At 46.3% G+C, this 20,720-nt stretch overlaps 1 protein-coding gene across 8 annotated transcripts in view; it reads right to left on the bottom strand.

Annotated features, from left to right (window-relative positions):
• The window catches only part of DENND1A (DENN domain containing 1A), a 541,250-nt gene that overhangs the window by 55,101 nt on the left and 465,429 nt on the right, over positions 1 to 20,720 (bottom strand). For all 8 annotated transcript variants that reach the window (XM_067743355.1, XM_067743356.1, XM_067743357.1 and 5 more), the window contains 5 exons: positions 13,370 to 13,474; positions 12,910 to 12,997; positions 10,946 to 10,986; positions 8,545 to 8,616; positions 7,263 to 7,319 (listed from right to left, as the gene is read on the bottom strand). In XM_067743355.1, the coding sequence (XP_067599456.1) occupies positions 7,263 to 7,319; positions 8,545 to 8,616; positions 10,946 to 10,986; positions 12,910 to 12,997; positions 13,370 to 13,474 (363 nt within the window). The remainder of the gene's footprint in view (positions 1 to 7,262; positions 7,320 to 8,544; positions 8,617 to 10,945; positions 10,987 to 12,909; positions 12,998 to 13,369; positions 13,475 to 20,720) is intronic.

Genomic DNA, 20,720 nt, shown 5'->3' with positions numbered 1-20,720 from the left:
TAAAAATAACAGCTAGAATAAAATAATAAATACAGTTTCCAATGATCTTCATTGCAAAAACAAATACACACTTTGGTCAACAAAACACACACCCTTAGTACTCATTAAATTCTGCACATAAAAGACAACTGGCTGTTCTTACTTAGTCAAATAGAGAGAACGGTGACACATGGATGAAAGTGATCCCTTACTAAATAATAATGCATTAAGGAAGAAACACATGTAACATCTTTGAGTCTCAGTCTCCTCATCTGTAAAATGGAGCTATGGCAGCTATGAGGAGTAAAGGAGATTAAACAACATACGTGTCTTGAACGTTTTTACTCAGTAGTGTCCTATATACAGGACTCAATAATAATAACTGAGTACCTACTAATAAGGTATTCAATAAACTATAGGGAGTAAATCAACTACACTTTAATAATAAAAATAAATAAACAATAGGGATCCCTCCCCCACCCCTCTTCTCTGTATGTTCAACTCCACACACCCAGCTGAGTCTCTGCACTGCTTGGTAACAACACAGGGAAATGGTGACCTTTTGGTTGTGCGGGGAGGGCTTGCATCAAGTGGCCCCCGAGTCTTAGCCTGACTGAGGCTCAGTGATGAGAGAAGTTGCCGCCAGCCAATTAGAAAAAGCTTTCTTGGAAAGGGGCTGCCCTAAGGTGCTCAGGTCAAGTGGAACAAAGACGGGGAGGGGCTCCTTCTGTGTCAGAAAGTAACAAAGGGCAAAAGAGGCATTTTGGATACAGTGGGGTTACTGAGAGGACAGACATAAGAGGTTGAGTAAAGCCAAACAGGAAAAAAAAAAAAAAAAATTCACTTTTAGTTCAGGAAAAATATTGCATGTGTGTATGATTGGTTGGGGAAAAAAATAAAGACATGAAGCAGTAGGGTAATCTAGAAAGAAAATATTGATAGTAATGAAAACTATAAGATGATAACTATTTTTAAAAATGTCTGTGGTAGTTTTGGGAAAAATGTCTTAGTTTAAGTTTTTAAGTTAAAATTTTAAGTAAAAATTTCTTAGGTTTTGTTTTTACCATTTAACTACCTGTCTGATCTTTCCAATTCACTCAACCTCTCTGCACCTATTTCTTTATTTTTGCAACGGACACCATCTGCTTGGCGAACTTCAAAGCTACTAAGAGAATGGGTTAAATGAGATGAGATGTGAGGAAGCGTTGAAAAATGTCAAAGTCCTGCACAAATTGAACGTTAGAGCCTTATTCCCTGCAAAATGGAAAAAGCACCATCTAAAAGGAAGAGCTTCCCTGTGCTGAGTGTCTACTACTTGAAGTCACTTCTCCAGACCCTTGACCTTCACTATCACACTTAGTTTCCAGAAGAGCCACAAGGTAAATAGGATTATCGCTCTTTTATAGGTGACGAAACAGGGCTCAGAGAGGGCAAGTTACCCAAGGCTACACGGCTAGAAAGTGGAGGAGCCCAGAGCAATGTGATTTCTGGCATTTATACCATATCGACCCATGACAATAGCACAAGAGAAGGTATTCTGAGTTGAGAAGGTGCTCAACAAATCATCAGGTGTGACCTCGTCCTCAGAAACCCCTTTGTCACACTGATCCTAAGCTGCCGTGCTGTGTGCTTTCTGCACACTTATCTTATCCCTATAGACTGAATGCCTTGGGGTTTGGGTTCTCTGCCCCAGAGCCTGGAATATAGTACATGCTTTCTGACGAATCTTTGTTGAATTGAACATTTGGAAGGCAAATGTGTCCAATATACACACGTGCTTGTGCATCAGTAAGCAGTGCTGCACGCTAATTTTCTTTAGTTACAAGAACCAAAGGTGCCCAAGGCTTCTTACAAAGTCCTGTAGCTCGCCCCACCAGTCTGTTAACTTCTTCACTATTTCCTCCACCTGGGGAAGGATGGCTGCTTCTTCCCAGGTCCTAGAGAGCAGGGCGGGAGGAGCCCTAGTCAGGAAAGAAATAGGGCCCGTTTACGTCCTCTACTGTAGGCACCAGTAGAGACCTTACACAGTGTAGGGATCCAAAACCACAACTCCTGGTGCTCACGATTAAAGAAACTGTGTTCCAAGAATTAACTAAGATGCCATCAGCAAAGAGTATGGGAGAACGGGCACTCTCATACCCTTCTGGTAGGAACACAAACTGCAATTCCTATCAAAACCCTAAAAGAGGTAAAGGGCCTTTGGCCCACTAATTCCACTTCCAGAAATTTATCTGGATGAAATAATTAAGAATTCCCCCATGGATTTACCTATGAGGACGTTTGCCTAGAAAAAATGGGAACTAAAGTGTCCAATAATGGGATTAATGAATGTATGTATGTCCATCAGATAAAATTATGTGTAGCCATTTAAAACAACAACATGTGCAGGAAACATTTAGTGGTCTGAGAAATGGTCAGGATACAGTTAGTGAAAATGCAGGTTATAAAATGAGGTTATTTTATTTTTGCTTGCCGGATTTGTTGAATTTTCTCCAACAAACATGTTTTTCATTTGTAAATGTTCAAAGTGTCATTAAAAAAAAAAACCAAGGGCTTCCCTGGTGGCGCACTGGTTGAGAATCTGCCTGCCAATGCAGGGGACACGGGTTCGAGCCCTGGTCTGGGAAGATCCCACATGCCACGGAGCAACTAGGCCCGTGAGCCACAACTACTGAGCCTGCGCGTCTGGAGCCTGTGCTCTGCAACAAGAGAGGCCACAACAGTGAGAGGCCCGCACACCGCGATGAAGAGTGGCCCCCGCTCGTCGCAACTAGAGAAAGCCCTCGCACAGAAACGAAGACCCAACACAGCCAAAAATAAATAACTTAATTAAATTAAAATTAAAACAAAAAACAAAACAAAATCATGAATCTGGTGGGAAGTGTAAATCTGTTCCTTCCTGAAGAGTCACACAGGAGGAAGACACTAGACAGAGCTGCAGATCAGAGGCCACTGCAGGGCGGCCGATTTCTTCCCAGGAGCCTCCACAGCTCGGCTCAGAGCTGGGACACTATTAGTTCCCATCCCTCGGTAAATCAAAGGAGTCAGAAAATAATCCGATTCGTATCACCTTCCCCAAGCTGGAATAAAAAATCATGACTGGGATCTAATTTTCACCTGTCTGCGGAGAAGGCAGGGCCAGAGTCCCCAGGAGAAGCCTGGAGGCAGGAACCCAGAGAAGGAAGGGGGCTCTGTGTGGCCTTGGGTGGGAGCTGGGGTGAAGGAGCTGAGGATGTGACTTCATGAGGCAGAGGTTCCAGGAGAACATTCCTGGCCCAGGGGAGGTAGGGAGCAGGGTGCCTGGAAGACTACTCTGTGTGTGGAGGACCAAAAGGGAGAGGATCCCACGCCAGCCATGTTCTCAGGGTTTGTGCCCACAGGTGTGTGGACAGATTGGTTGCTCCAGGTGTGGAATGTGAGAGGACAGATGGGATGGTAACTCCCACTTGCCGAGTGGCTACTACGTGTTGCTGTTTAAATCCATTACCTCTTCTAATCCTTACAACAATCCAGTAAAAATCTGTATTTCCCCTACTTTACAAATGAGAAAAACTAAGTTCAGAGAGGTCTAGTAACTTACTCAATGTCACACAGTTAATATCCTACACAACCAGCACTGAACTCGGTTCATCCATCTGCCTCAGAAGCCTAAACACCACTCCACATTGCAGGGGGGAGCTTTAAAGCCTCCTGGGAGGCCGAGGCCTCCCATCTCTGACTCAGCTTGCTGGTCTCCATGTTCGGATTTGTGCAGTGCCCTTCTTTTCCAGTCTACTTCACACTACAGCAAATGCAAATTACAATATGAATATTGATATCGAAATAGTATCCAGAGTTGGAATGTCTGTGATTGAGGTTGCAACGGAGACAGGGAGCTGACAGTTGTGTGATACTGTGTGAAAACGTCTGTTCTACAAGAGTCTACCGGGATCTCCCTGCCCTACACGTGCTTCCTCACTCTCTTCAATACACTAGGAAATGTTTAGCCAGAAACTCAAGCCTTCACTAACCCAACTGTGAGTTTGCTCCCTTCAATCACACAGACTCTAAATCAACAAGCTCAATTTATCTTTAAAAGATCAAAGATTTAAAAAGGGCGGTGAGGGAATTGCCCGGTGGTCCAATGGTTAAGACTTGGTCGGCCCTTTCACTGCTGTGGCCCGGGTTCAATCCCTGGTCCGGCAACTGAGATACTGCAAGCTGTGTGGTGCGGCCAAAAAAAAAAAGGGGGGGCTGTGAAATGGGCACAGTTGATTCAGTCATTTTGATTTTGATACTGAAGAAAAAAGATAATTTTTTAGAGGTTCCCCGACAGGCAAAAGAATGACATCCTTATGTAAATATCTTAACGTTTCCTGTAGGTGAGAAAGAATGTGTGTGCAGCCACTGCTTTTAAAACAGGGCATTCTGGTGCCAGCTGCATACGGCGCTGCAATAGAATGCGATTTGTTGAGAGCCGCAAGCCCAGCCACACAGCATCCTCCTGCAGGCCAGCTCTGGCAGGGAGGTGCTCTGGACAAAAGCACTGCATTCTCCCTTTAGAAAGCGACGGCTGGGTAGCATTCTTTGCCATTTCTTCTTCTTCCTAATTTTGAGCAAGTTAAACTTCAAAGAAGGCCAAGCTATAGAAGAACTTGACCACCTTGTTCCATTTATCCAGAGAAATGTGTTATCCCTCCTTCTTTTTTTGTTGTTGGGCCGAAGCAGAGCAGGTATGGAATAAAGCCACACTACAGTCTCTATTAACAATTATTTGCCAATGGTCACACGGATACCCTGAAAGCGCCTCTTTCAGATGCTTTGAAAGTCTGCAGCACAAATGAACGAGGGATGGAGAAGGGGCCCTGCTCAGTCGTATTAGAGACGGACCCTCCACACACCATGGTGACCTCTCCACAGGTCAGCCCCACATTTTCTATTTGCAATTCAAACCCAAGGCGAGAGTGAAGAGGGCAAGGTTGGGTTCTTGATTATACCTGAGGGGTCACCATTGCTATGCAGAGTTAGAGGAGGCCAGGTGGCAACCCAGTACATTTGAAAATTGGGTCTTTGTTGGGAATTGCCTCAATTTCATAGCAGAAACCAAACTTGAGATGTCTGTATTGGACGCATCGAGGGAGCCACACAGATATGTTGCCACGTAAAGGGGAAGGGGCAGAGGAGAGGAACAAAAAAGCCAAGGAAATATTTTCTACCGCACTGAGAGAGGTCAGACAAAGCCAAATCCTAAATTAGCTCAGGAAGGGGAGCTGCAGCACTGTGGAAGACCTGGTCCCATCTGTCCCAAACAATGCTAGAGTTTCAATTACAAAATAGCTCTTCCAAGAACAACTGCAAAATATCAAGTCTGAAGAAATCTGTAAAACCGAAGGGGGGGAAAAGTGAAAATTGAAAAGGGTGCACTAATAGATCTGTCAACAGTCCGATGGTGACAAGCCGCATTTCTATGAAATGCCGTCACCATTTGTGTCACCTGAAATGTACTGACACTCTCTACAGAACATTATCTCCTGAAGCTATTCTTGAAAAGACTGGCGGGGGAAGAGGAGAAGGGGAGAAAAGGCTCTGCCTCAGATACCATCAAGGAAAGGAAAGGGAGATGGCGTGAAGGAGAGTGATCTAGATTGTTTAAGTGAACCTTTGAACAACATCAAAAACCTGAGCTTAACTGGTTATCTGCAGAATTGTTACACATCATAAAAAGGGGATTTTCTTAAGGCCCGATGCTTACTCATACGAGGAGGGAGGCAATGGCCTGCAGAGAGTGGATCTGACCAAGGAGGCGCACGTGTCCTCTGCTTGAGAAGGGACCCTTTCTTTGCTTACTTTAGGTAATATTCTAATACTAGCCCGATGCAGTTATCAAGGAGGGAAAACCTGGTGAGAGCTCCGCCCTCCCTGCCCCTCCATTTTATATCAGCAGTCCAATTCAGTTACATGTGACTGGGATAGGAGATAAAAAGGTATATTTAGGGACTTAAATAACATCCAAGTAAAGAATTCCACCTGCCAGTCTCTGGCAGGGTGCAACAGACCACAGTTAAGGTCTGTGTGAATTTACATTAGCAAGATTTTAATTTCAGGACTTGAATCTCAGCTGCTAAAAATTCACTCTCAGCTGAAACTAAGCATTTGAATCTTAGTCAGAACAAATTATTTTGCAATTGAAGTTAAGGAATCAATTCCTTTGACCATTTCAAGTTAATGAGAGGTCCTTTCTGACTTCCTAAAGTTAAAACTGCTTTCAATTTTTAAAAAACTGCCGAGACAGACGAAGGCCCTTATTAGCCTGGTAAATTTCGGGGGTGTGGGAATAATGAAATAAGTTATCTCAAACACCTTCTGGAAAACAAAACACTTGTTTCAGGAAGGCAGTATGAAATACTAGAGTGGTAAGAGCAAACACTGAGGTAGATGGATCAGGAATCGAATCCCGGCTCTGCCAGGCTCGAACAGCATGACCTTGGGCAAATTACGCCACCTTTGAACCGTGGTCCCCTTACACATGAAATGAGAATAAGACCCCCCAGTGTTGTTCTATGGATTAAATGTGAAAGCTCCTGGCCTGGACCACCCTTAGAAAGGGCTTAACGAAGGCTGGCAATGCTATTAATGACGATGATATTCATAACAATATAAAGATGCCCTCTCTGTTGTATGAACCTCTCTGTACAAGTCCAGAGAATCAGGTAGGGGGACTCTTGGTCAGGATGTAGTTTGTATGATTTTATACGATTTTACTGATGGTCCGAGAAGACAATCAGAGTCTCTCCCTGCCCCTCTGAGTCTCACACATGAACTGTGAGTAGAGCCCGAAGTGTCCTCCTCAAACCCACCCTCTGTGCCCTGTTCTGTGTGGCGGCCGCGTGCGTGCCAGAACCATGGCAGTCATTTCCTGGAGATGCTTCTTGGTTTTGGTTACAGTCGGCCCCGGAGCAGAGGTCAGCTGTAGGCGGTGGTGGTGCCGGGACGGGGAGGCCGAGCCAATTTGTATGGACCCTGGTGAAGCTCAGGCCCGGTGGGGCGGGCAGGGGACAGACTGACAGTGGTAACTCTGAACTTGCTTGCCTTTGTGGGTTTAAGCCAGTCTTAATGTTATTTGAAGACAGTTTTTCGTCTGTGAATATTTATAACAGTGTGAAAACTCCCGGACAGCTGGTAATGCATTTTGAAGTGTGCTGACAACACTGTGTCGAACAGCCTCTATTGATCACATCGTACTTTTTTGTGGCCACGCATTTCATACATGGTGCTTATACATTTTGAATAAGAACTTCAAGTACCTTTTGCTTCAAGCGGTTTTTCACCTCTTTTATTCCCATTTTTGCATGATCTTTTGCCTGCATGAAAAATTAATTTAAGTTAAGATTCCCTCTCTGTTTCCAGCAGGGACTATGCTTGATTTCAGTCCATCGTGAATCACCTTCTCTGATTACTAGAAAAAGGAAGGAAAAATGGGATCATCAAGTTGAAAACATAATGGCTATGAAAACAAATACAATGTTGAAAGGTTAAAAAAAAAAAAATCCCTTAAAGAGGCTACAGAGATTTTATTTTCTGCATTTTGATGGGACTGATTTTTTTTTTCCCCTCCGAAGCCCTTCTTCTGCTCTCTGTAATTATTTATCTCCGCAGCCTGGTGACAGCTACCAGTAAGAGGAGAGCAGAAGCTTCTTCAGCTGCAAGATTCAGAATATCTATTACACTTCACCAGGGCAGGGCCTCAGGACCAATTTTCTGCCCAGGCTGAACAGACACATCACTGGGTTCCTCTGGTGCCATTTCTTAAATCTCATTTCGGCAGACACCCTGGCTTTTATTTTCTGTCATTCTAAGACCTGTGTGGTTCTCTTGGCAGCCACCCGCCCCATTAAAATAGCTACAATTTAAGCACAGAAAGGACTAACAAAATTAAAAATGGAAATAAAACAAAACCACCCCAGTTAAGTGGCTCAGAGTCAAATTAGCAAGCAAGAGAAATCATGAGAAAAAATACTTGAGGCCCGTAAAAGATGGAGCATCGGGAACTGGTGTGTTCTCTTATTTTCACTCTGCTGTGGGCACGAGTTTCACAAACAATGCATTTCCTATATAGGGCAGTGATGAGAGAGATGATGAAGAATTTGGGACAAAAATTCGGGGGTGTGTCCCACCAGGAGCACTCTTCAGTAACCTGTAAAGGAGCTGCTTTATTCTAACATTCTAACAAGGATACGTGTAGGAAAGGTCTGCCAGAACACCTGACAGACCACACCTCTGGTTCTCAGGGATGTAGGCGTGGAGCAGCCTGAATTTTAGCCACCCTGTCTACATTTTAAAAGCTAAAACCAGTAGCCTCCCTTTTCTCTATTGCAGCAACTGTGTGTAGAAACATTTTAAATTAAAAATGTCACTGACCTGGTCATAAAACATCAATGCCAAATAATTCTAAGAGCATTGAGAGCTTTAGGAAATTGCACAGCAGCCCCCGAACCATCTCTGCAACATAGGATCAGGACTATTTAAGAGTCTCGTCATGCTAAGGAACAGATCTGTTGGGATCCTGAGACCAAGACCAGTACTTACGAACTTATAGACGGTCTTCATGGCTGGGTTTGCTTTCGTTTTTACAGTATTCAGAATTGCTCCACTTCCTTTCTATAATAAAAACGCCAGTTAGCAATTTGGACTGAAGATATAGTAGGCCAACACCAACAAAGACCTCTTCTCTTTAATCAAGTTAAGCCACATTTCATAAGTGTGTAACTTAATTAGAGAAACAGCCCTAGATGGTGACTGGTCCCGGGCAATTAAGTTACGGCCACGGCGGAATCCCTCTGGGGGGGTATGGGAGCGGGTGGCGAATGAGGATGGAGATAAACTAGCTGAGCGGGGAGACCCCAGGCTCAGTAGTTTGCTTGGCGCCTGTCCACTGGCTGGGAGGAAAGCTCGTCACAGGCTCTCTGAGGCAAGGGTTTCCTCAGAGTGATCTACAGCTTCTCAAGAAGTTCCAGCTACCACGGACAACATTAAGGGAAGTTGAATAACAATGGACTCTAACTAACACCGAGCCAGGGCAGGAAACTGGGGGCCCACTTAGGCAAGATTATCTGGCTACTGTGGCTACCTTAAGCCATGAACCCTTCTTTCCTCACCCTGGTTTTCTGTGTTGTTTTTTAAAAATCACGGTGGTAGGCTGCCTCCCTAACACATACATCTTGACAAAGGGAGAGAATGAATAGCCACAGACGTTCGTCGTTTATACTTTAGTATAAATCCGACACACCGATTCTTTGGCTCTGTTTTTTCAGGAGAGCAGGGGAGCAAAAGGAGGAGGGAAGGCTTTCCCAGTACACAGAGGAGGCAACGCATGTGGATGAAGCGTTTTGTGAGGGCTCACTGTGGGGACGTCCTGGTTTAGGCTCTGAGGGTACCGAGCCACCGGAGGACCCGTCTCTGCCTTCAAAGACCTCCAGTCTGGGGGGTAAACAAGTGCAACCCAAGATGGTGAGAGCCGCACTGGCCGTGTGCACGAGGGTGGTGGCAGCTCACTGTGTGGAAGGGCGGAGAAGGCTTTCGAGGATGAAATATTTGGTCCATGAAGGATGAGTAGGAGCTCATGGTGGGGAGAGGAAGGATAAGAACGTTCTAGGGACAGGAAACAGCACATAAATAAGTGCAGAAGCTGCAAAGCCATGGTGTGTTCTGTGAGTAACAAGGGCCGTGCATCGCGGGAGGACTGGCAAGTGGGGCTGAGAGCCAGACAGGGTCAGCCCACAGAGGGCCAGTACAAGGAGTCCACACTCCAGAAGATTTTTAACCAAATGCATCACATAATCAGATCTGTGGTAATTCCAACTGATTTGAATGGAGAGAGAGACCTGATCCAGTGCATATACAACAGAGTAAGATACGCTATGTAATTATTAGGATTAACTTTTAGCACGATTTTTGGTAACTGCCTGCATTAGAAATTTGAGCTTTAATTAAGAACTTCAAAATTTGACCTAGAAAGCATTCTCTGTTGTAGGATAATAGGAAATTTTCACCCACTCACACATTCCACACTGCTTTCCAAAATTACTCAGTATCCTATTTCAATGGTTCTTTAGAGTATTAAAACTCCCTTTATCAATCAATCAACAAGTCCGTATTGCTTGTCTGTGATTTGCCAAGTGTCGTGTTTGGCCATATGAGAGGAACAAAAGAAGCCTTTCATTGAGGAATTGCTTACTCTCGGCCCACTGCAGCCACTTCCAAGGAACCTGCCTTGGCAGTAGCGCACTTGGCCCACAAGCAGGAGAGAATACTTGTCACACTATGTCGGAGCTGCCCGTCTATGTGCCTGCCTCCCCAGTAAGGCCGGGAGCTCCCCCAGGACAGGGCCTGCGTCCTGCTCTCCACTGTCTCCCCAGCACCCAGCGTGGCGCCCAGCACACAGAAGCCCTTGGTACACACTCACTAATGAACCCACGTAAAGGAAAGGCAAGCATCTGAATTCTTTAGTGGCTTCTGAAGCCCTAAGCACCTGGCTTCCAACACAATAAAAAACTGTTCACAACAACAGCGAAGGGATGAAAACTCTCAGGGGTGCGTTTTCCATCCTCTCAGGAGCCTTTGCGGTGAAACATATTCAGAGCAGCAAGAGGCACGAATTTTTGGTTTTCCCATGAAGAGTTCCCAACTGGTCTGGCCCTAGAAGGAGACCCCGCAAAATGCTCTAAGATGGCAACATCCTTTCAACACGCCTTGGCCTGCTTCCTGAGACACGGAAGCTTCCCCTGGCTCTCATCATCCTCACCGAGGGATGGCTTTGGACAGTCTCATCCTTGGCCCGAGAACGGCCTGGCTTTACAAACAAAAGCATCTTCAGCTGGGAGAACAGAGCGCCCTGGGCCGAATGACAGCCTGGTGGGTGGCAGGGGAAGAGGAGGGCTGCCAGGAGGCTAAGGAGGGGCCCAGGTGGCTCTGCGGGGGTGACACTTACCCGGACTGTGGAGAGCCACTGGTGGTACAGTTTATCGCTCCCTGGGGAAGGAAGAAGCAGAGAAGCTGGTATTTAAAGAAGTCATGTGTATGCCCTCAGGAGTTCCCCAAGCTGCTTTCAGCAAGCAGGACTTGGAAAGTTCAAAATCTGGGGAATCACGTGGAGGCTCCCATGCACCACTCCCTGAAGGAGTTTCTGCCACAGGTTTCCTTTCTCAAAGTGAGATCTGATCCTATCAGTGCCCCAAGTACAAACCCAAATCCTCCTCCTTGCCTACTGGATAGAAGTCGGGCCCCTTAGCAACACCGCTCTCTTCCCCTGTCCTGTCTTGGCACTACCCACCCTCTGCCTCTCCATCCTGTGCTTCCATCCTGCACAACCTCAGGCTCCCTGGCCACACCTCCTCCAAGCCGTCCATGCCCTCGCAAATGCTGTTCCCCTTGCCTGGCCACCGTTCCCTGCTCTCTCTGCTGCAGGGACCAGCTCAGTCATTTCCTCTGTAAGTTTCTCTTACTCCTTCCTCTCAACAGCCCTCTAGAATAGGTAACACCCATTCAGAGGTCCACGTTCTCTAAAGTTCTGTGAGCCACACCAGGGCAGGAACCACAGGGCCGTGTGTCCAGTGTAAGCACACTGCTGGACATACACTCGGCCCTTCTCATGCTTAAGCAGTGACAGGGAAAGAAAAAGGAGGTGCTGTGAGGAACTGATTCATTTTATCTGGTGGGATAAGTAGGTCTTATCAGCAGACAGCTTTTCTAGGAGTCCGAATGACTAGACTTAGTTTAGCAACACATAAAGCCTGCCTTCTCCCCAGAACCCACATTCAACTGTTAGAACGCTACTCAAAACCCGCCTGCTTTGTGAAGCCCTCATGTTACAGAGCGAGCATTAATAGAGCCCTGCTCTACCCGCACAAAACCCCGCGTCTGCTCCTTTTCCTGCAGTGGCTTAGTCTGTATTTGTCTTTAGTTATGAGCTTTCTTCCATCAGTCTAAAAGTTCCCTGAGGGCAGAACTGGGCCCCCCATTCTTACTGTACAGGGCTGTGGACACAGTAGATGTCCAGGAAATGCTCATCAACGACTCACACACCAGTTTTATTGATTACTGTGCTCTCCATGCAGCACAGGCTGGTAGGGCCTGACAAAGGGGTCTGTAGGTGAGATCACACCTGGCTCTATGAGTTTATGGACTGCCAGTTGGATTATCAGCTCAGTCGAGACCAGACACACGCCCAGCAATAAGAGGGGGCTAGCAGTGTCATTATTATTGTTTTGCATTTAGTTTTATTTTGCTGACAGAGACTGAGGCTTTGGGTCTTGGAAAGGCAGCCAGATTGGGATTCAGGAGGCAGGGTCAGCCACTAACATTTCTCTGGGCCTCAGATGCCTCCTTTGAAAAATGAGAGGATGATTCCTCTGGTTCTAAAGGCCTGCAGAGACAGGGCACCCACGATGATCTTCACATTTTAAAGAAACATCGACTAAGCTGCGATCCTCTGCCAGGGTCTGTCCTGGGCGACTGCACAAACCTTTCCTTGGGGTCTCTGATTTAATCTCAACAGGACTCCTGTGAGGTAGGCAGCGTTACACTCCATGCACAGATAAGAACACTTCAGCTGAAAGAGGTGAAGTGACTCGACCAAGTTCTCACTGCTGGGCAGTGAATCCTGGTGTCCTAATTCGATTCCTCATGTGCTTTCCATTGCATCATGCAGGCCACTACGTTACCTAGACTTCGCCCACCCAGGAGAAGCAAGTGACCCCAGCACAGAGGACTTCAGATGGGCCAGTGTGCCTCTCATCAGAACATGAAGAGGAATTCCAACACTTCAAGGCCAAGGTTGCAATCAGTCTCTCTAATCCCCAGTGAAGGAAAAAAGAAGTCATTGCCGCTCCTAGCGAACACACCCCAATCCCACAGACAGCCCACAGCTCAGAAAGAAAAACGAAATGCCCTCACCAGCATACTCGCCCATGTTGATCTCCTCTTCAAAAACATCACTGAAGCCCTCACCGGAATTGAGAAGGTCTAATCTACCATCGATAAACTATACAAAGAAAGAACAAAAGCGTAACAGCTAGTGCAAAGGAACGGGGAAAGGACGTTCAGCTGGGCTCCTTAGTAGATGACCAAAGAACCAAGACAGGAAAGGGTCTTTGGAATTGTGAGCTTAAAAAGGCGAGTTTCTGAAAAACTCGCTGCGTGTTTATGATAACTTATAAACCTGCATGGCATATTTGCAAAGGCTCCGTCTGGTGGCTGAGCTCCCTTCTCACCCAATCTCCCTCCCCAGACTCTGGGCCTCTCTGGGCTGAGGCCTGCGTTCCCCCCATGCCTGCAGCCTCAGTGCTTAGAGTGGAGGCAGCTGCAGAAACCCCACCAGGGACCCAGGTGCAGAACAGGCGAGGGTGCCGGGCACCTGTTTGAAGAGCTGCAGCTGTGTGGCGTTCTGCAGGAACTGCCTCATGGCTCCGGAGCGATAGTGGGACACGAAGGCTTCCTCGCAAAAGGTGATTGGCTCCTCCTGGGAGACAGAGATGAGACGGGGAGAGGAGGGTTAGAGGGATGGAGTGAGAGAGATCAGTGCTTGAACTCTGTTAGGTGGCACTCCTACATCTGCTGATTTATCTAATCCTCACTTACCTGTGAAGTGGCTGTTATGCTCGATGGCATTCTACTCTGGATGAGGAGGTTATTTCAGAGAGGAAAAGACATCTCCCAAGGTCGTAGGGTAGAGGCAGGGTGGGAACCAAAGGCAGTATTCCAAACCCCACCCCGCCCCTTCCATATCAGCCACAGGCACACCCCAACAGCAAGTTAGTGGCATGTGCCCTTCGGGGGGGATAATTTCCAAACTCTTCTTTTCACTTTCAGGAGAGGAACTCTTTCTCTGGACAGCACCTTAGGCAGAAGGAGACCTGCCGCATTCAACAGCCCAGCTGCTCTGGGAGGGCTGGGGGCAGGAATGGAGGCTGGGCTCTCCTTGCTGGGTGGTACCCCGCCCCCCACTTGCCCCTTTGCAGTCCCTAAGGCACCAGCCGTGGAACGCAGTGTGGAAACTATTTACAGAGTGAGCTTAACCAGTAGCGAGTTATAATTTTAAAATAATTAATTATATTAAAAACCAGGGATGATCAAAAATAAGATTTATCATCCAGTCAACTTTGTGCTTACGCTGCTTGATGAGGACTACACTTTATGAGTCAAGAAGAGACACCCTGAGCTTAAAAAACCACCCATCTTTGTAGTCAGCACCTCACTCCTCCTTTGAAGGTATGTGGTACTCATCTACACAGACAAGTCTTTAATTTCAACAGTGTATTCTCAATTCTGAAAGATCAGACTTTTACATGTTGAACTAAATTAAAGGTACCTCTCCCTTCACAGACTTGGTGGCAAACACAGATGTTTGAAGCTCTACTTTTATCCTGCTTTAATGAGTTAGGTGAGTGTTAAAGTTACTGTGTAGCGGCTGTAAATTCCAAGAGTCCCTCCTGCTTAAATCCAGCCAATATTAGCTCAGCAACTGGGCAGACCTACTGCTCAAGGGTGATAAGGATGACCCTAAAATACTAGGGTGAAGGGAATGTTTATTTTTATACAGTTACACCTCACCTAATTTTACAAAGAATCTGAGGCAGCTTACATGAGCACCTAAAACAAAGAAAAAAAATCAGCGCTGGAGAATACATAAATATGTAAAACGTATTTATTTGGGAAAATAGTATCTGGATATGCAGATCCTATATGGTTTCTAAAATTCAGTTACAAAATTAGCTCTGAGCTTCCTGGCTGCCACCGAAGCAAGAAGGGAACAATGCAAATGTTATATTGTCTGTGAGGAAAAAATACACACCAGTTCCTCAGGAAAAAGGGTTTTCATGACATTTATTACTTTGGCATGGATTTATACCTTCCTTGCTGAACAGTGGAAAGATCAGCTAGTGAGAACCAACAGAAGCCCACCTGGAATTCCATTCCTGTGGCCTAGAAGTGTCGCTCCTCACCCTTGGAACCACAGCAGGGCAATTAATTCTCTCTCCAGGAGGCCTCATCCACGAGCACAGTGTCACCCGTACACTGATCACTCCTGATAAACACCATCAGCTCAGACGTCTCTTGTCCCAAACCCATATGTCTCCATCTCCACCTGAATGGCCCACCAGAACCTCAAACTCAGAATGGCCAAAACTCCCAATTACTATCCCATTTGGACTGCACTCTAAATCTTTTTTTCTTTCTGAAGTTATCATTATCCATAGCTACTCACAGCAGACCTATCAATTCCCTAGTCTTTCCCATTTTCCCACTGCAACGTCTCATCTGTCTGTCCCCTGCTCTCTATCCCTTGGCACGGGCCTGACTGCCATGGTGGACGTTCAGCTTCATGTCCCTCTCTTGTTTCATTCCTCCCCGTCCACTTCAATCCTTCTGGCCAGAGTGATTTCTAAAATGCATATTGGATCATGTCACTATCCTACTCAAGAACTTTGATGGTGGAGATGTTACATTTTTGTGATTATTTAATTCTTGCACTAGACTATAAGCTTCATGGGGGCAAGAACAGTCCCCGTTTGTCTAACAGCAAGTGTCACACACGCGAGCTCCTGTGCGGGGGAGGAAAGAACAAGTCCTTGCTCCTTAGTCAGGCAAACAAACCTTTCCTAAGCTGAGAGAGTCCTCGCTTTTCCAGAGTCCTTTTGTGTCACTTTCCTATGCTCCCCCGTACATCTTATGCTTCAGAGGTGTCTCCTAATCACAGGCCACGTCCTTTCCCACTTTCTTCCGTGCTTTTGCCAGTTCTACTCCTTCCACCTGGACTGTCATGCTTTAAACACAGGCCTGTGTGCGGCAGTCACTCACCCCTACTCAGTGCTCCCACAGTGCCTTGTGCACCCTGCGTGCTGGGTAATCTTCAGTGGTGTCCCTGTGACCAGAAGCTCGAGAGGGCAGAGGCCCTGCTGGACGCATCACTATACTCCCTGGGGACAGTGCAGCAGCCAGCCCCCAGGTAGAAGCTCGAGGATTTTGGTTAAAGAGCTGCAGAATGTGCTTGGCCTGGCTCCTGTCACATGAGCCCTGCGATCTCTGTGTGGCTGAGACACCGCTTAGTCTGATGGTGGAGAGGTCTCAGAGTACGAGGCCAGGCTGAGTGACGCTTATGTCCAGGGAGTTTAGAGCTGCTCAGAGGAAATGCTCATTGGAGCTGTTAGCATTCACTCCTGGAGCTTTGGCCCAGTGTTGCCAGGAAGGAGAAATCTGCCGAGAGACCAATGAATTCAAGAGAGTCTGCAACCGAATTTGCATGGAAGAGTAGCCTGAGGCAGGCTTTAGCTGTAGGAGAGCAGAAAGAATCTCATCTTTGGGCAGACAAGAACATTTGGGGGCCTGTTGTCTACTTAATGGAGATGACATCCCCTGGTCAGATGTCTGCGCCATAAAAACGAACAGAAGGACATGGGCACGGATGGGAAAGACTCAGGGGAAACGTCGACAAGGGGGGCTCTTTCCGCAGAGAGCTTAAAGAACAACATCAGCAGTGTCAGTTGGACATGGAAACAAGTACTGGCTACAGTGTCGTGCTGCTGGGCTGGGTGGCAAAATACGCACTGGAGTCAGAGAGGAAAAGGCTGGTCCTTGCAGGGCAGCGGGTGCGGACATATGAGAAGTCGGCACGTTCAGTGGAGTCTGGAAGGGTGAGTCAGTTAGGTGAGCCGTTCCCACCCATTCGGGGCAACTGTTCTACCCTAACCCTGCACTGTCACTCAGAGTCATGTATAAAGGTCTGACCGGCAGCAGGCACAGAGGGCGCATTCCCCTGCACAACTCACCTTCTAAGGAAATGACAATGATCACGGTTCACCTGATCCTTACAGAACAGCAGGTAGGGTACCTTGCCTGAGGTCACATGACCCGCACATGGCAGAGTCGGGGTTTAATACGAGGTGGCCTCCAGAGCTCAGCCATCTCACGCACGGTCTGCTATAGACTTGGGTTTTCTCTGGGGCCTCAGCTTTGCTTGCGCTTGGACACCTGCTGGGGAGCACAAGCGTTCTCTTTAAAGTGGGAGCCCCTCATGTTCTCCTAGTGGACACTCAGAGTACCAGCCCCTCGGAGACAAACAACTCCCGGGAGGGAGTAGGCGAGGCGTCGTGAAGGAGGTGCTCCTTCTGTCATGGAACCAACTGGACACCTAACCATTTGCACCCACTTGTCCACCTTCTCCTGCGGTTGAAATGGCTGCCCCCACTCTGCTCTCTGCAGCGGAGGGGAGAAGGCAAGGTGTCTCGTTAATTCCCTCCTTTACAAGAAGTGCCGATTTAGTTCTCCTGTTAGGCTCCTGTTAGGATTAAACCTTTTGTCTTCTTGGGCGACACTCTAGGCGCTGGGGTTACTGACTGATAGCGACGTTAATTCAGGCAAGTCAGGCCGTGAGCATTCAAGCTCAGATCGCATTAGTAGAGTTTTCCATCTATGACCCGAAGTACAGTTAAACACAGCTGCTTAACCCTATCAAGGACTTTGTTATGGAAAGACAAGTTTTACTCTTGGTTTATCCTCTTGACACATGGAATCAATTGGAAATTCCATTATTAATGAGTCCATCTATGTTAACAGGTGAAGTTGGTGATTCCAAAGGTTTTTGATACTTCCAGAAATAAATGGCTTTTATCCACAGCATTGTGGGTACTGGCATAAAAATAAAATCTCCCATCAGATTCCTTGGCATCTTTCCTTGTTCTGCAGATCCATACTCAAAGTATCAAATTCTTATTTTCCTTCACAAATTTAATTTTTATCAAAATTTTATGTGCACATTTACCCGGAAATTCTAAGGAAAAAAGGAGGTGTCCACTCTTTATGGACCTTGCTTAAATTTTAAAAAAATGATAATTTTGGAAGATTCACATCCATCCAAACGTTTTTAAAACACCTATTGTGTGCCAGGCTCTGAGTTAGGGGAATACAAAGATGAATAAAATACAGTTCCTACAAGTAATACCAATAATCAAATGACGGGTGGGGAGTAGATGGAGGTATGTAGAGATGATACGAGAATGGCAGAATGTTATGTTTATAGCAGCATTATTCACAAAAGCCAAATGATGGATGCAATCCGAATGTCTACAGATGAATGGATAAACAAAATATACATAAAATGAAATATTACTCAGCCTTCAAAAGGAAGGAATTTATGGCACATGCCACAATATGAATGAAACTTGAAGGCATTACGCTAAGTGAAATAAGCCAGCAACAAAAGGGCAAATACTGTCTGATTCCACTTATCTCTAGAGTTGTCAACTTCATAGGGACCGAAAGTAGAATGGTGGTTGCCAGGGGCTGGCGGGAGAGACAGGGAGCTGTTGCTTAAAGACCACACACTTCCAGTTTTGCAAGATGAAAGAAGTTCTAGAGATGCATGGTGGTGATGGCTGCACAACAGCGCGAATGTACTTCATGCCACTGAGCTGTCCACCTAAAAATGGCTGAAGTGGTAAAATGTATGTTATGTATATTTTACCATAATTAAAAAATTTTTAAATGATAGAATGTTTATGGTTGCAGAAGCTGGGCAGTGGATACATAGTTTATTTATTTTGTATATATTTGAATTTTCCATAACAAAAATAAAAAAGAAAAGCTCCTGTTACCAAGGAATCTTGCCTAATTCAGGGAACAAATAAGTACAGTACAGCGTGACAACTGGCACACCAGAGGGCTGGTTTTGGTTTTTTTGGGGTAAAGCCATCTTTAAAAAAATTAAAAAAGAACTCTGATCCATTTGAGGTAACACAACATGGTGGGGAGAGAACATGTCTTGGGGTGAGAAAGACCTGGACTTGAACCTGGACTCTGATGATACTGGCCACGTGGTCTCAAGTGACTTGTCTTCCCTCATCTGCAACAATTACTCAAGGCTGGCCCACCTCTTAGGGTTGCTTAGAAGATTAAGACAGATGACAGCAAATAAATTTTGCACAAATAACCATTTCTTGAGGGCAGAGACTGAGTTTTGCTGAGGCTGGTAACATAATTTAGGGGACCCAGTGCAAAGTGAATGTGCAGGAAAAAGCGCTGCTGAGCACTACAACATGAAGCTTTCTTCTTTTTTCATGGTCTCTTTCTAGACCCTTTATGGTGTTTTTTAAGTTTGCTATTTAATGTCATTCCATGTAAAGAAAAAATAAGAATTTAAATTATTAGCATAGCTTTTATTGTTCAGCTTTTATCATGCAATGCCAGTTCTGAATGCTAACATATGTGGAATCGTATTTTGTAAATCATATATGCATTTGTATTTTGTTCTCACCAGACAGTGGAAATGCTGCGCAAAACTAACTCAACTGTTTTAATTTCAGTTCTTGATATACGCACATTTTATTAACACTCTCTGTCTTCGGCTTACTGATGAGAAAGGAAAAGGGACCACGTTTTTTCCACCTTTTCCTCTCCTTCCATGTCATTCTTTTCCCAAGAAGCGGTTGGCTAACACAAGGATGAGTAAGGAATGTGATAGATTTCCGTGGTCATTGGTGCTTCCTAGAACACCACTGCCTTCTCTCAGTGTGAAGAAGTTCTGGTTCTGACGCAGAGTGAGGCCTCTGGGGGCTGTCAGTGCCCCGTGCCTCGGCCACAGACACTGACGCGCTTACCCTGCAAGTGAGCTCCACTCACACTGGGTGGGCTGGAGCAGCTCTGTGAGAAGAGGAAGGCAAGGCTCCTAGGAGGGTGTCTGTGCAGATCTCCTCTGCTCCTGCACATGCTCTACTGTCCCATCGGACTTCATTCACAAAGCACGAGTTTGAAGGTAAAATTACTAAGAATTTCGAGACGGTGACGGCAGAGCATAAACCAGGCACAGGCCTTTCTGAGCGTGGGGCCCCAGTCGCACACCATACACCAGTGAGGCCCACCTGGCCTCACATTTCTCTTCTCCCCTCTCCCTTCAGAGGCTAATACTCCATAGGAACTCTGGTTATTGACTCTGTTTGCCATCTGATTGCGCAGCATAGAACAGCTTCAGGCAAGTCTGTGGGTTGACGGAGGTGGGGTTTCTAAACTCCTGAGCATGACACTCGAGGCTCTTTGTGACCTTCCCCAGCTGATGTTTTTTTTGCTTACGACGCTGTCCACCTTTCTCCACATAACTCATTCCCTTCCAGAAATTCTGGACTGTCGATCACCCCCCAACCACTTTACACACTCTCACTCCTCTGGCTTCCTTCGTCACGTTACTTCCTGTGAGAACCTTACCTGATGCCCTCAGGTGAAGAGGGCGCCAACGTTCCTCCTCCAAGCCTCCACACCAACACCACCTGTGCCTGTTGGCCACTCCCAGTCCACTGTAGACTCCTGGAGGCTCTGATCTACTCCCCACGGCTGGCATGCAACGGACAACAGCTGAGTCACTCCAGGAAGAGGCAGATGGGTGAGTGGGACACAGAGCTGGGTTCCAGTCCCAGCTCTGCCCCTGTGTGCAAACAGCTGCACCTCTCAGATCCCCATTCTCACCACTTGTCACATGGGGATAGCTGGGGGGTTAAACAGGGATGCATGTGATAGTGTATTTAGCAATGCTCAACCTTGGCCATGCATTAGAATCACCAGGGCACTTTTTCAGTAGTTTCTAAAACTCCCCAGGTGACTCTAATGTAGCCAAGGTTGAGAACCACGGGTGTAGGTGAAAGTGACCAGCACAGCACCCAGACCAATCAACACTCATTTTTAAAAACTTAAGAATAAAGAAATATTATAAAGAAAGCCAG

Source organism: Pseudorca crassidens, chromosome 7 (genome assembly GCF_039906515.1).
Source record: "Pseudorca crassidens isolate mPseCra1 chromosome 7, mPseCra1.hap1, whole genome shotgun sequence".
NCBI lineage: Eukaryota > Metazoa > Chordata > Mammalia > Artiodactyla > Delphinidae > Pseudorca > Pseudorca crassidens.
The sequence above is the reverse complement of the archived record's forward strand: the minus strand, read 5'-3'. Positions and strand labels throughout refer to the sequence as shown.